Source organism: Stegastes partitus, unplaced genomic scaffold (assembly GCF_000690725.1).
Source record: "Stegastes partitus isolate 25-593 unplaced genomic scaffold, Stegastes_partitus-1.0.2 Scaffold85, whole genome shotgun sequence".
Classification (NCBI taxonomy): Eukaryota; Metazoa; Chordata; class Actinopteri; family Pomacentridae; genus Stegastes; species Stegastes partitus.
Window position 1 is genome coordinate 401,842 of NW_007577816.1, and position 13,375 is coordinate 415,216.

At 39.9% G+C, this 13,375-nt stretch overlaps 2 protein-coding genes across 3 annotated transcripts in view; both read left to right on the forward strand.

The window, feature by feature from the left end:
• The first annotated feature begins 297 nt into the window (after positions 1-297).
• LOC103353832 (double-strand-break repair protein rad21 homolog) lies at positions 298-8,562 on the forward strand. The gene is made up of 14 exons (XM_008276991.1): positions 298-405; positions 1,866-2,056; positions 2,383-2,512; positions 2,758-2,857; positions 3,490-3,596; positions 3,797-3,994; positions 4,113-4,238; positions 4,347-4,472; positions 5,201-5,424; positions 5,942-6,095; positions 6,245-6,390; positions 6,775-6,942; positions 7,246-7,329; positions 7,596-8,562. Exons 2-14 carry the CDS (start codon positions 1,913-1,915, stop codon positions 7,785-7,787), a joined length of 1,899 nt encoding a protein of 632 aa, XP_008275213.1. The 5' UTR covers positions 298-405; positions 1,866-1,912; the 3' UTR covers positions 7,788-8,562.
• A 1,797-nt stretch (positions 8,563-10,359) lies between these two features.
• Positions 10,360-13,375, forward strand: part of LOC103353830 (eukaryotic translation initiation factor 3 subunit H) — a 58,249-nt gene continuing 55,233 nt past the window's right edge. For both annotated transcript variants that reach the window (XM_008276989.1, XM_008276990.1), the window contains exon 1: positions 10,360-10,499. In XM_008276989.1, coding sequence (XP_008275211.1) covers positions 10,398-10,499 — 102 coding nt within the window. In that variant the 5' untranslated portion in view covers positions 10,360-10,397. The remainder of the gene's footprint in view (positions 10,500-13,375) is intronic.

Genomic DNA, 13,375 nt, shown 5'->3' on the forward strand with positions numbered 1-13,375 from the left:
CTGCTCCTACCACCACTACCACTAGTATTGCTGCTGCCTCAGCTACCACCACTACAACTACTACTAACGCCAGTACTACTTCCACAGCTACTACCACGATTAGTACTAATAATGACATAGGCCGTGTACTGTATTAGTTGTATGCACACTGTATTTTCAGCTCTGTGCCACAGCGCCCTCTATCTTCCCCCGGTGCTCCCAGCAGGCTGTCAGCGTCATTCTCCTCTGCAGGCTCCTCCTCCGCCATTTTTGACTGTAAACATCCTGCCGATTTTAAAAGGACAGCGGTGAGCGGGAGGAAGGCGACTGGCGCCATCTTGGCTGTTTTAATGAGTACAACAGGGGAGAATTCGCTGGGAGAAATAACCTAATCATTGGGATTTCACTCTAAAAGGGGTACTGTCGGTAAGTGTGTCTGCAAAGGAAATATTTGCGCGCAGCTGTGTGTATTTTACGAGACGAAATACGCATGCATGTTTGAGTTTATTCGCAGCGGCCTTCTCTGTACAAGCAGCCGTTAGCCACCAGCTAACGACAGTGTTGTGTTGGTAGAGGGAAAAAAGTATCGGCAGGCTTTATTGGGCGCCTTGTTCGCGTGTGCTTTAGTTTCTTTTTCGAGTGCGAATTCTGATTTGTCTGCCGTTTTAGAAAAGCTGTAATTTTGCTCTAAGAAAGTTAATTCGGAATAACCGTTACCGCCTCGCACGCACAGCTTCATTGCTCCTTTTGTAGTTAGCTGGCGGCTAATTTAGTTCATCCCACTTGATGGCGCCGACTATTTACTGGCGTTGACCACCCTTTGGCGCTTTTAGTGTGCTACGCTGTACTAAGTGCGCATACATCCACGCTCCTTTCACTTTTAGCTAACTTATGTACATTTTCAAGCTAAGAATGAAATATTTTGTAAATGGCAAAAGTATAGGAAAACTGTCGCTTTCCTCGGGCAGACATGTGCACTTCCAATGTTTGCCTCCCAGTCGGGAAAATAGGCGGAACTTGAATGAAGTCAGCACTTGTTTTGATAACGTTAAAATCTAATTTTCCACAAACCAAGCCTGCGTTTATATTTACATAAAGGCGAGTAATATTCAGAGTTATATAATGTATGTTTTGTAGATTACTAAAGAAGTGCTTTCTATCAATTTCATTGATTTCCAGGGTTAGTGTTAGCGATACAGCTAGGTTAACGCCAGCTAATAGGCTTCCGACACAGGATTAACATTTGCTGGTAAAGTTCGTGTCCAAAAGTTTCTTCAACAGCCAAAAGATCGTACGTTGTCGAATAATGCTAATTGTTACTCAACCCCAAGAATAGCACATATAAAAAACGAATTTATTTAATTGGAAATTTGCTTCCAGTTTCAAATCTCTGACGAGCTGTTGCCCAACTTAGAGGAAAAACAGATCCCTTACTGGCTCGTATGGCCTTATTGGTGTGTGATTGGTCGTTTTTAATCGAACGAGAATATTACTTTTTCTCGAAATTAGTCATGTGTAATATCCTAATCAGTGTTGGACCACCAAATTAGCATATAAAATTTTTTTTTTGTACAGTATTCAGTCGATTGGCTGTGTTTCAGAATTACCAGCGAATACATGTTACTGTTAATTATAACAAAGCGTGTATTATGATAAGACACACTTTAAGCAACAAGTTTGCGACACAGCTCAATATCTTCTAGGGTCAGAGACATAGAGAATGGTATTGCTGAATTTCACTGAGAAGTGCGTTGTTTGACATAATGTCTCAGGGATATTGTTGTGCTCCTAGTTTGTGTCTTGCTTGTTACTATTTTTTTCTATTTGTTTTGACCTTTTCCGAATGTTTTGTCCTTATACATGAACTAATCGATTGTGTTTACCAGGTAAGCCATACCACAGTGTGAGCGTGTGAAACAGGGGAGCCAGGGCAATGTTCTACGCCCACTTTGTCCTCAGCAAACGTGGGCCGCTGGCCAAGATCTGGCTAGCGGCCCATTGGGACAAGAAGCTGACCAAGGCCCATGTGTTTGAATGCAACCTGGAGAGCAGTGTGGAGAGCATCATTTCACCCAAGGTAACAAAACAGAAGTACAGTCTTTGGATTGTAGTGGTCCTCCTCCATGCTTTGTGTTAACTTTGGATGCTCGGGGCTTGCTTACACCCTTAACTGCTGAAGGAGTGAATGGAAACACATTTGGATTCAGATTTTTTTGCTTGCAGCCGTCTGCTTGCTTAAAAATCGTTTATTTTTACCCTGTTCTCTGACCTTTGTAAAGTACTTTATTGTCCTGCAATAGCAGTGTGCAGTGATAACAACGTTGAGTTTTGTTTTTGTAAAAATGTATATTGGTAACATAAATGTTTTTCACATGTGGTATTTCTTCATTTTTTTCCTTTTAGGTGAAGATGGCATTGCGTACGTCAGGCCACTTGCTCCTTGGGGTGGTAAGAATCTACCACAGGAAGGCTAAGTACCTGCTTGCTGACTGTAATGAAGCCTTCATCAAGATCAAAATGGCTTTTAGGCCAGGTAAGGAGAAATGACAAGACAAGCTAGCTCTGTATTTTTTTCTTTTTAAGGAATTTTTCTCATTCAATAAAACATTTAACTGAATGTGGACCATTTTAATTTTATTATTATTATTTCTTTTAATAAAACAAACAAAAACAATTTGCTGTAGTGGTGTTATTTTGGTATGGTTGTTCTTTTGAGACATTGGGCCATAGAGTACAGTTGTGTTTTAAAATAACATTATTGCTCACATCTGTCTCCAGGCGTGGTGGATCTTCCTGAGGAAAACAGAGAGGCAGCATACAATGCCATCACCCTACCTGAGGAGTTCCATGACTTTGACCAGCCACTTCCAGATCTGGAGTAAGTAAACTACATATATTGCTCCTACTTTATCGTTTCCTTTCTGTTAAACCGTGTAACCAGTTGAAAGATCAGCTACTAAACTGCATTTATTGCTCCTACTTTATTATTTGCTTTCTGTTCAACCCTCTAGCCAGTTAAAGGATCGACTGTATGGAGAAAAAGCTCATGCTGCTGTCACTAGAAGTGAAGTGGCTCCATTTGTGTCACTCTAGCACCAACCCCTTATATCTACAGTGTGCAGTTGCATCACTTTTTTGTTGAAATCTAGTGCACTTGAGGTCCTGTTACTGTTACTGTTACTGTTTCAGTGTACACTGGAAACTTTTTGGGAGCAGAGTATCTGTTATTTTGTCAGCCAAGTTTTGAATATAATTCAAAAGTGGTTTTGCTGATATTTTACATGAGCATGTTTCAGACCATACTGAATGCACTGTGTGAAGGGCACAGGTCCTAACAAAGGGATTGGTATAAATTAATACTATGCAAAATATTGGTAAATAGAGGTATTTATGTACAATCACAAGTGAATTTCATGTTTCAAAGCTGCAAACTGACATGGATGCAAGATATGAATGTTGCAGTCAACTATTGGACTCATCCCTGATGTCTTTTTGTGTATTTTCAAATAGTGATATCGACGTGGCCCAGCAATTCACCCTGAACCAGAGCAGAGTTGAAGAGATCACCATGAGGGAGGATGTTGGCAACCTCAGTCTCCTGCAAGACAATGACTTTGGTAAGGCACACCACCCACCACATATGGATGAGATAATAAAGTCTTTGTAATGGTAAATTTAAACATGAGTGCATCATATTGTGTATTGTATATGCTTTAGGCATCACATTTTTTCAAAGTAGTTGCATGTTTATGTAAAAGGAAAAAAATAATGGTCCTATTCATATTTTATAATAATAATAACCTGCTGTACTCTTCAGCTGACTTTGGTATGGATGACCGAGAGATGATGCGTGATGCCAGCACATTTGAGGAGGATATCATACGCGGTGCCACAGCCTCTAACCTTTTGCTTGAGGCGGAGCCAGGTCCTGCTAATCTCCCTGACAAATCCAACCACATGGAGTATGATGACTTTGGGGATGGCTCCATGGGCAACAGCGATGGTGGAATGCTGGGTGAGCACTTTTAATACACGCATGTTTATAAGATCCCTGTAAGCTATGTTTAATTACTATTAAAATTGTTCTGGTATGTTTATGACAATGTAAAAAAGACTTATTTTTAATTTCTCAGTTGACAAGCTGCTTAGCTCTGAGGATGGAGGTGGTATCTTCGATGATCCTCCAGCTATCACAGAAAGTGTCATGATGCCCCCAGATCATGGAGATGATGAGGATGACTTTGATAACCTCCAGTCACGTAAGTAAAGCAAGAACATTGCAGATAAAACCTTATTACCGTAGGTGAAATTCAAAATGTATCTGTAGTTGCCTCTTTAAGGGGAAATACAATTTTGTGTCTGTCTAGCGGGCCCAGACAGCCCAGATTCTGGCCCAGCAGAGCCACTGCCAGCATTGGTTGACCAGACAGAACAGACCACTCTGGTTCACAATGAGGAGGAGGCCTTTGCCCTGGAGCCCATTGATATCACTGGTAAGACTCTCTTTTCACTCTCAAATACTGCTATTATTTTAGATTCAAGAGACAAGTAGGAACTTAAAGTGAATGGTGTCTACTTGCTTTTCTTTGTGTAAACAAAATCTATGTATTGTATCCCTTGAGACCATGGACATTTGTCAGACCACAGACATTCGTTTTCTTTCAAGGCAGCTGGTTGTGGTTGTACTGAGCAGTTGCATGCAATTTTACAAACTAATTTGACTGCAGAGCGGCACTGCATTTGATATATAATTGGCTTAGAGAACCCTTAGAATCATACTGTATGCATAGAATGCATAACCTTAGCAGTACATCAGCATTGCAGCAGCTGTAGCTCTAGTGTTCTGCCTACACAAGATTGAGCTGAAAATCCCCTTTGTTTTGAAAGCACTTGAAGTCCAAGACAGATCACTTTATTAATCCACATAAAATGCAGGAAGTTGACTTTAAGCATGAAAATGTGATCAAGTTCGTGTTTACATACTATGTATAGCGCAACTACAGTTCATCCCCTTATGTAGGTAGTCTGGGTCATGATCATAATAGCACATCTGTTCAGACGTTTGTGATGTTTGATTGACAAGATATCGCCTTCTGGGTAGACACAGCTTTAACATTGTGGGGTGACCGTAGCACCATGAGCTGAAATGGTGCTTTTTCATGTTGAAGAAATTATACTTCAGCAGCCATCGTGTAATTTTTTTTTCCTCTTTTGTTTCCAGTGAAAGAGACAAAGGCAAAACGTAAAAGGAAGCTGATTGTTGACAGTGTGAAAGAGTTGGACAGTAAGACCATCAGGGCCCAGCTTTCTGACTACTCAGATATTGTTACCACCCTGGACCTCGCCCCTCCCACTAAGAAGCTTATGATGTGGAAGGAGACTGGAGGAGTGGAGAAGCTCTTCTCTCTGCCAGCTCAACCTCTCTGGAATGCCAGGCTGCTCAAGGTAGAAATGCTATAAATATTTATGCATATATATATATGTTTTTGGTAAATACATACATACATTCACAGCTATTTGAACATGTACTGAAAATGTCAGTTGTCTACCTAAAATCCTTGCTAAGCAATAGTACCATTTGGAGAGCAGTAATGAGCAAGCCTCAACGGAGATCTGATTCTGTGTGTCAGACACTGTGTAATGGAAGGGGAGAGAGTCAATTTCTAACATTGCATTTTTCATTGGCATTCTTATCAGGCTGTGGGATTTAAAATGAGAACACTGAAGGAACAGGAGGTGGAGGAAGTGATTGGTTTTGTCTCTTTTCTTGGTCCTTTCACACCCACGTTAGCCCTCCTGAATACTCAATGGAAAACGTGTTGATGCATAATTTAGCAGAGTTTGCTTTTGTCTTGCATAAGTTCCTTCCTCCACTTTAATTTCATTACATTGTTTTGTTTTGTTTTTTGTTTTTTAAAATACAACTTACCTCCATGTTTAACTGTTAAATATCTGATTTTAGATGTTCACACGCTGCCTGACGCCTCTGGTGCCAGACGAGCTGAGGAAGAGGAGAAAGGGCGGTGAGGCAGACAGTCTGGATGAATTCCTCAAAGAGCTGGAGAACCCAGAGGTGCCTAGAGAGGAGGTCACAAGTCAGCACAGAGATGTTATCGGTAAGTCATGCTGGAACCAATGAGAGGAGGTGATATGGCAGTGCAGACCTGTCATTAATTTTGTGAGAAAGGATCTTCCCTGTCTGTCTCTTCTCTGAATAACATTTATTTTTACCTTCCATTAACAAGCTGTTGTATCTGTCTCTCAGACCAGACTATCATGGAGGAGCCCAGTATGCTGGCAGCCTCTGCAATGGAGGGTAGCAGGACGACTTTGGATGAAACTGTCATGCCTCCTCCCTCCACCCCCCGTGGAGTCAAACGCAAGACCATTGACAAAGAGAGCACCCTTCCTGTGAGTGTTTGCCATTTAAACTACAGCTTTTCTCACATACTGTATTGAGGCTGCCTGAGCCCCCCTTGAATTTAATGTAACAATAGAAAAGTGTAGAAAGTTCACCAGGACTGAAATGTAACTTGCAGTTGAAAAGTCTCTGATGGTAATTGATTTTGGTCACAATAAACAATATCTATCAAATGCAAAGATTTCCTGATATTCAGGTCACATTGATCCTATCTGTTGTCCAATGGACGTTACAACTGATGAGAATTTACTATTTTGAATTTTCTGAAGCAGTAACCCAGGAAAACACACAACAATCAAATGTAAAAAAAAAAACAAAATATAATTGAGTTGACTACACTGAGTCCTGATTTGCGTGTGTCCTTTCTCTTTCAGATGGCTCCCTTGGAGCAGCAGCAGCCACAGGTGGCCGACCGCTCGGTCTTGTCTCAGGTGGATCTGCCCCCAGAGGAGAGCAGTGTCAACCTCACCCAGCTTGTCCCTGAGCTTGACCTCCTTGGTGAGAAGTCGAAAGACAAGAAGGATGACAGTGATGAAGAGGAGGTGAGAGGAAATAATGTTTTTAGTGGAACTGTTGAAAAGTTGTAGTAAGTAGTGACATAATATATTTTCCGAATATTGTGAGATTGTTCAACAGCTGCCAGAAATGCTTTAATCAAATTGACTACCAAAGAAGTACAACAAAACAAAACCACATTAAAAGAAAAAAAAAAAGATATAAGGCTAAATTTACAGTAAGCTATTTAGCAGTCTATAGGAAATACCTTACTGTAGCTTTTTTTCGATTGTATGTGTATCTATGAAAGTCTGTGAGTAAATGCTGATCACTGTGTGTGTGGTCCTCAGGAAGAGGAAGGGCAGGCTGGAGACCAGGATCAGGAGGAGAAGAGATGGAACAAGAGAACCCAGCAGATGCTGCACGGTCTCCAGGTAAAAGAGCTTTTACTGTGTTCAGATGTTTGTGAACACATAAATTTGAGTAAAAGGAACCTGTCATAGTAATTTTACTTACATCTGCAGATTTCATTTTAGTTTCAGTAGATTCCAACATGGCCTTACTTTTATCTACCTTGTGCAACACAGTTGTTCAGTTTCTCTGTATGGATTTATTTGAAATGGAACATCTAAACATCTTGGGGAACCAAGCTTGCTGGCCTATGTATTTAAGCTGAGATTTTGTGCTTCTGTCTCCACAGCGCGTCATGGCTAAGACTGGTGCAGATTCAGTTAGTCTGCTTGACTTGTGCCGGAACAACAACAGGAAGCAGGCAGCCGCCAAGTTTTACAGTTTCCTGGTCCTCAAGAAGCAGCAAGCCATCGAGGTGACCCAGACTGAGCCCTACAGCGACATCATCGCCACTGCTGGACCAAGATTCCACCTTATTTAGACATTGGAAGAACAGACAAACACTCTGCTTGCAACAGGCATACTTTTTTAATTACTCAACTTTTTGCCTTTTTATTTTGTGTTTTCCTGTCAGCCCCTTTTTTTTTTCCTGGGGAAGGGGAGGGAGTAGTGGGGAATGGGTTGGAAACATTTTAAAAAAGGATTTTACTGTACAACAGATGGAATCATGCAGTATTCTTGGTTCAAATGGAGTGAGGAAGAATGTTTAACAAGTATATTTATAAAGCAACCTTTTTCAGTCACCAATTTGTAAACTTTGCTTCATTTTGTTTTGTAAGTTAAATTTCTATTGTCTGCTCATTCCATAAGTTTTGTACCATTGCCCCTCTATCAACTGAAATATTGCAGATTTTAGATCAAGGCCCCGTATGCTCACATGGACTCCTGTATTGACTGTGTACATGTTCTGGAAAGGTACTGTTTTATTGCTCAGAAGTGTAACCTCTCCCATCTTCTCCTTGTTGCACTTGTTCTCGGATAAACTAAAAGGTTAACCGTCAAAAAAATTGGTAAATCTTACCTGGCATTAACTATCATGTTGCAGATGTATAATTCAGGCAGTTTATCGATTAAGTTTTATGTAAATTTCTTTTTTGTACCTTTTTACGTTTATGCTTATTCACCTTTTTGCATTATGTAACTAGGTAATGTACTTGTTACAGTTAAGTTCACTATCCCACCTTTTTAGTCTTTGGGTAACTTCTAGTTGTGATACATCTGTAAAGATTTGAAATAAAGTGTTTTAAGTACATGGATATGTAACTGGATACTTATTCATTGAAAATGCCATTTTAAATAATGGTCTTTATGAAGATAATGTTAGTGTCAAATGTTTTAAAACTTTATCACGGTCTAGTAAGTGCATTATTTCTAAGTAACAAATAGAATATTTTATCATATGATCAATCAAAAAACAATATTTATAGAAGACAATATTCAAAATACAGACTCCAGAATAGAAAGTCAGTGCAACTGAAGTGAATACACCTGTGATCACTGATGCACAATTTAGAGAACCTGTGATCAGTGAAACTAAACAGAGTCAGTGATTTTAGACTTGTATGCTGTGTTACAGGACAATGATGGTGACCAACTAAAACTCAGCCACAGTAGCAACATTAATCAAGAGGTTTAGAACCAGCAGAAGTACCACTAATCAGAGCTGCTTCACTACCCTCATAAAATGACACAGTGAAAAGTATACTGCTGGCATAATCTAGCTCTGAAAACAAACGTGCTTCAGACTTGGCACAGGGGTTATCAATGGGAATCTGAGTTTCTGTGATAGCTCAGAAGATACTGAGGACATTGCGTGACATCAGCCTGTATGGATGTTGTCCAAGAAAAACACCACTGGCTGCTCTTTGACAAAAACTGCAAGATAAAACTTTGTTAACGGACATAAAAAGAAACCTGATAAGTATTGGGAGCACATTCTTTGGTTCTTTGTTTGGCTCAGATGGACTCCAGGATGTTTGGCATGAACGTGGTCACTACCAGAATGAATGCATAATCCAGACAGTGAAGTATGAAGGTGGGAGTGTGATGATATGAGGCTGCATGAGTGCAACAGTTGAGTGGATGGTATTTATAAATGGCACCATGAATGCATGTGGAAATACAAAATAGTGGCTGACAAGATAGCCCTGTGATAGACTGGTGACCTGTCCAGGGTGTCCCCTGCCTTCGACCTAAATCAGCTGGGATAGACTCCAGCCCCCCCGCGACCCCAGTGAGGGTTAAGCAGTGTATAGATGATGGATTGATGGATGGATGAATGGATGGCTGACAAGATGACTGCTAGTTTCCAGGAGTTTGAAAGATGTAGAATATTGCAGCATGACAACAGTCCAAGACACACTGCCAAAAGTCAAAAGCAGTTTCTAAAGAAGAAAATAAATGAAAACTATGACCTGGACAACTATGTTACTTGACCTGAATGCCATAGAACACTTCTGGGGTATTTGAAAGAGAAAGCTAAAGCAACTCAACTCCTCCAGCAAAAACGTGGCTGGGAAAAAAGGTTTACACCTTTTGTCGAGGAGGACTGAGTCTGTCATTAAAAATAAAGGCAGGCACAAAAAAGATCTGAATCTCAGTAATGAAAGATGTACTGAGTTTTGCTCCTACAGTGGTTTTTAATATAGTGGATCCTAACTGTTAGCTTTTAATTTTACATCAGAGAAAATACGCTACTATTCAACTTAGAAGTAATGTGATTATTGTTGTGTGTTATAATTCAGATGTATTTATTTTTTTGACAATCAAGTAATGTCGTGCAAAAATGTACCGGGACTCATTTTTGTCGTATATCGCATTTCTAAAATACAAAGATTTTGAAATGGGGTCTGAAATACAAGATATATTCTTGATTACCCGTATTAATATCCCAATGTTCTACTTTATTCAAAAAAACAAACAAACAAAAAAAACAACAACAACATTAAAAAGCGAAAAAACAACCTCTGTACCAAAACAGAATCGGACCGTAGTATTTGTTTCTGTACGGACAAGAAAACGGACGCACCTTTAGCGGAAACGTCCGTCACCGAACTCTTCCCTCTCTTTTTCCGCGTGTAGAGGCGCAGATATGGCTTCACGTAAAGAGACTGGCGCTGCCTCCAGCACCCCGATGGCTTCAACCGGCGGCACTTTGGACTCCCCGGTCAAGCAGATCCAGATTGAGGGCCTGGTAAGTGTCACTGCGGGGCCGTGTGGCTGTGTGTTGGATTTTGGTGACGGAGGAGAAGAGAAGCCGGCGTTCACCAGCTGTGGATGCTAAAGCGTTAGCATCATCATGGCGGAGAGATGGCGTGAAGCCGCTTCAGGTTCTATTTAACAGACTAACAGATGTCTGCTGCGTTTCTTGTGTAATTTACTATCGTACATTAGTGGAAAACAGCGATTTGATTCCTATTTACAGCCTCACAACTGGCTTAGCAGGCTAACAATAGGCTAACCGTACTGGCCCTTTAATGGAGCCAGTGTTTAACTTTTCAGTCACCTCCAGGGACGTATGCTGAAAACTAGGACCTCCTCTGTAGAGGGGGCACCACAGAAGGATGTTGATGCTGCCTCCTGTTCTTTCATGTATTTATTTATATGTATTTACAAATACAGGACTGTTTATCAGAGGTATTTCTTATGTAAGTATTACAATAGCAAACTAATACTCAGGTGACAGTTATGTCTTTTATATCCTGAAGCTTTTATTCTTCGGGCAATTTAGGTTGTACATGATATTTTACTTCCAGTTGTTCATGTTTTAGTTGATGTCATATATTTAGAACTCTTAATTGCACTAATCCATGTTTTCATTATTACAGTAACTCTGTTTTGTTTTTTTGTTTAAAAAAAAATAATTTTATAGCTATTCAAGTTTAGTGTTTATTCGGCTATTTTGCTAAGGAGGTCTCTGTACCTCACTGTATTTAAAATAAGGTTGAACGACTATGACAGGCTTCACAGAAGGTGTGTGTGCGCCTCTCAAACAAAATGTATTGCATCTATATTGTTTGGGATTTTCACCACATTCTTGATTTCAAACAATACGATTGAAGCATTGATATGAAAACAACGTTTTGTTTCTCAGTTTTAAAATGCAGATTAGTAGAAACAAAAAAACTGGAGTGCACTGTTTTCTGCCTACCAACACAAAGTGGCTCATCTAGGATTGTTCTTGTTCTCTAGTCTATTTTCATGCCTTTTGAAATGTTTTCATACCTGTTGAATTGCATTGGAAGGTACTTAACTCTTATACTGACTGTGGAAGTTTTCAAACTCAATACAATCAGGGAGTTGGGCACTCTAAAGGATCACTTGGAACTGTTGTTTGTGAGTGTATGTTAACATGCACTGCTGGGCTGCTGTTTTTGGTTGTAGGCTTCTTGTACCTGTACTGAAATTATTTGTTGCTTTGAGTTATTACACATTTTTACTTCTGTAGTTGTTGTTGCTTCGTTGACTTGTTACTAATCTCTGCTACGTTATCATTAACAAGTAAATTGTGAGACACATGTTGAAACTGAACAACCCATATTCACTTTTATGTTCTGTAGTACCACAGTGCAAACAGCAGAGGACAAACTTGCTTCACTGCCATGCACTTACATCCTCCCTCCTCCTGCCCCGAACTGCGCTGGACACAAAGCAGCTTATTTTCCTGGTGTGCCTGAACACACTGGTAGGACTTTAACTTGCCAGCTGCTACTTTCCTTTTATCTTGCTCATTAAAGCTACCCTAGAGTCTTGGGCTCTAATTTCAAATCTAAATATTTCACCTCAGTGTGTATTATTTAGACCTCTAATGAGATTTTCTTAATTCCTTTTCACAGCCTTATCGACCAAATATTTTAATCACAGCACTTAAATTAAAAACAGTCAAGAACCGTTTAATGCGTGACCTCATTTGGATTCAGACTGTTGTAGGAAGGGTGTCTATTTCAGCCAGAGTTATGAAATGCGTTTCACCTGAATGCATTGATATGCAGCGGTTGCTGCCGTGTTGCGTCATGACCCGTCTGTCAGAGGTTTAGCTGGAGGGTTGCCCATAGACGGCATCACTGCTGCTGTGTAGTAGAATTGGATTGTTCCTTGCTTTAGAAGAGGCTTCATTCGTTGATGTTGCCACGGGAGTGGAGTGCAGCACAGCAATGGCTTCCATTAAACACCTACTGAGATCATACAATTGCCTCTGTGTTTGAAAAAGACTTTATTCTGATGCATGATGCACGTCAGACAATAGTCTTACTCATGTACCAAGAATTAAGGAGAAGGCAGAGCATTGTGTGCAGGACATTTGAGTTTTGGGACTTGAATGCTGTGAAGAATAAAATCTTTTTTTTTTTTTTTTTTTTGCTGCTTGACACACACAAAAAAAGAACCCTCACATGATTCTCATTTTCCATGACCAAAAGGAGTCTTTCTTGTGGATCATAATTTACTTCAATTAAATTGCTCTTGGATACACTTTTTTTGTTTGTTTTTGTTTTGTTTTTTAACTTTACTTAAAAGACATATAGTTTGTTGGCATATGGGCTCTGCATGTGCACAGCCAAACAGGCAGGAAGAGAAACACTGAAAAGGTATATTTGGTTACAAAAAGAAGCCACACTTGTATGTTAATGGATGGGATGTATTGGATACAAAAAGGATGATGTTGACCAAAAGCCAGTACTCCGTCGGCAGTGTCTTGCAATTGCCGAAGCAACACAGCTAATTTGTTTGGCCATTAAAATCAGCACCACAAAGCTCTGTGTGATGAGAGCAAAGCCAGATCTGAATGTCATCCAAAGCAACAAAACTATTTGGGAAGCCTTTGCCAGCGTTACACCATATGAGAACAGTTCCAAACAGCTTTTTGCAGCTTTTTTTTTTTTAATTAAATTTTTTTGTTGGTACAGACTCAGTCTCTTACAAAACCACCCTAATCATTCTAAACTGATAATTTATTTCCAAATAGTTACTGAAGTTATGTGATCAAAATTCCTCTTTTTTTCAAATCACACCATCAAAACATAAAAACATTTCATTTAACAGTGGCAGTCAGTAGTTTATTCACTAAGTATA

Coding starts and splice junctions, on each gene's coding strand:
- LOC103353832 (XM_008276991.1), top strand. CDS start 1,913: ATGTTCTACGCCCACTTTGTCCTCAGCAAACGTGGGCCGCTGGCCAAG. Junction 2,057..2,382: donor AGAGCATCATTTCACCCAAG/GTAACAAAACAG, acceptor TTTTCCTTTTAG/GTGAAGATGGCATTGCGTAC. Junction 6,391..6,774: donor ACAAAGAGAGCACCCTTCCT/GTGAGTGTTTGC, acceptor TTTCTCTTTCAG/ATGGCTCCCTTGGAGCAGCA.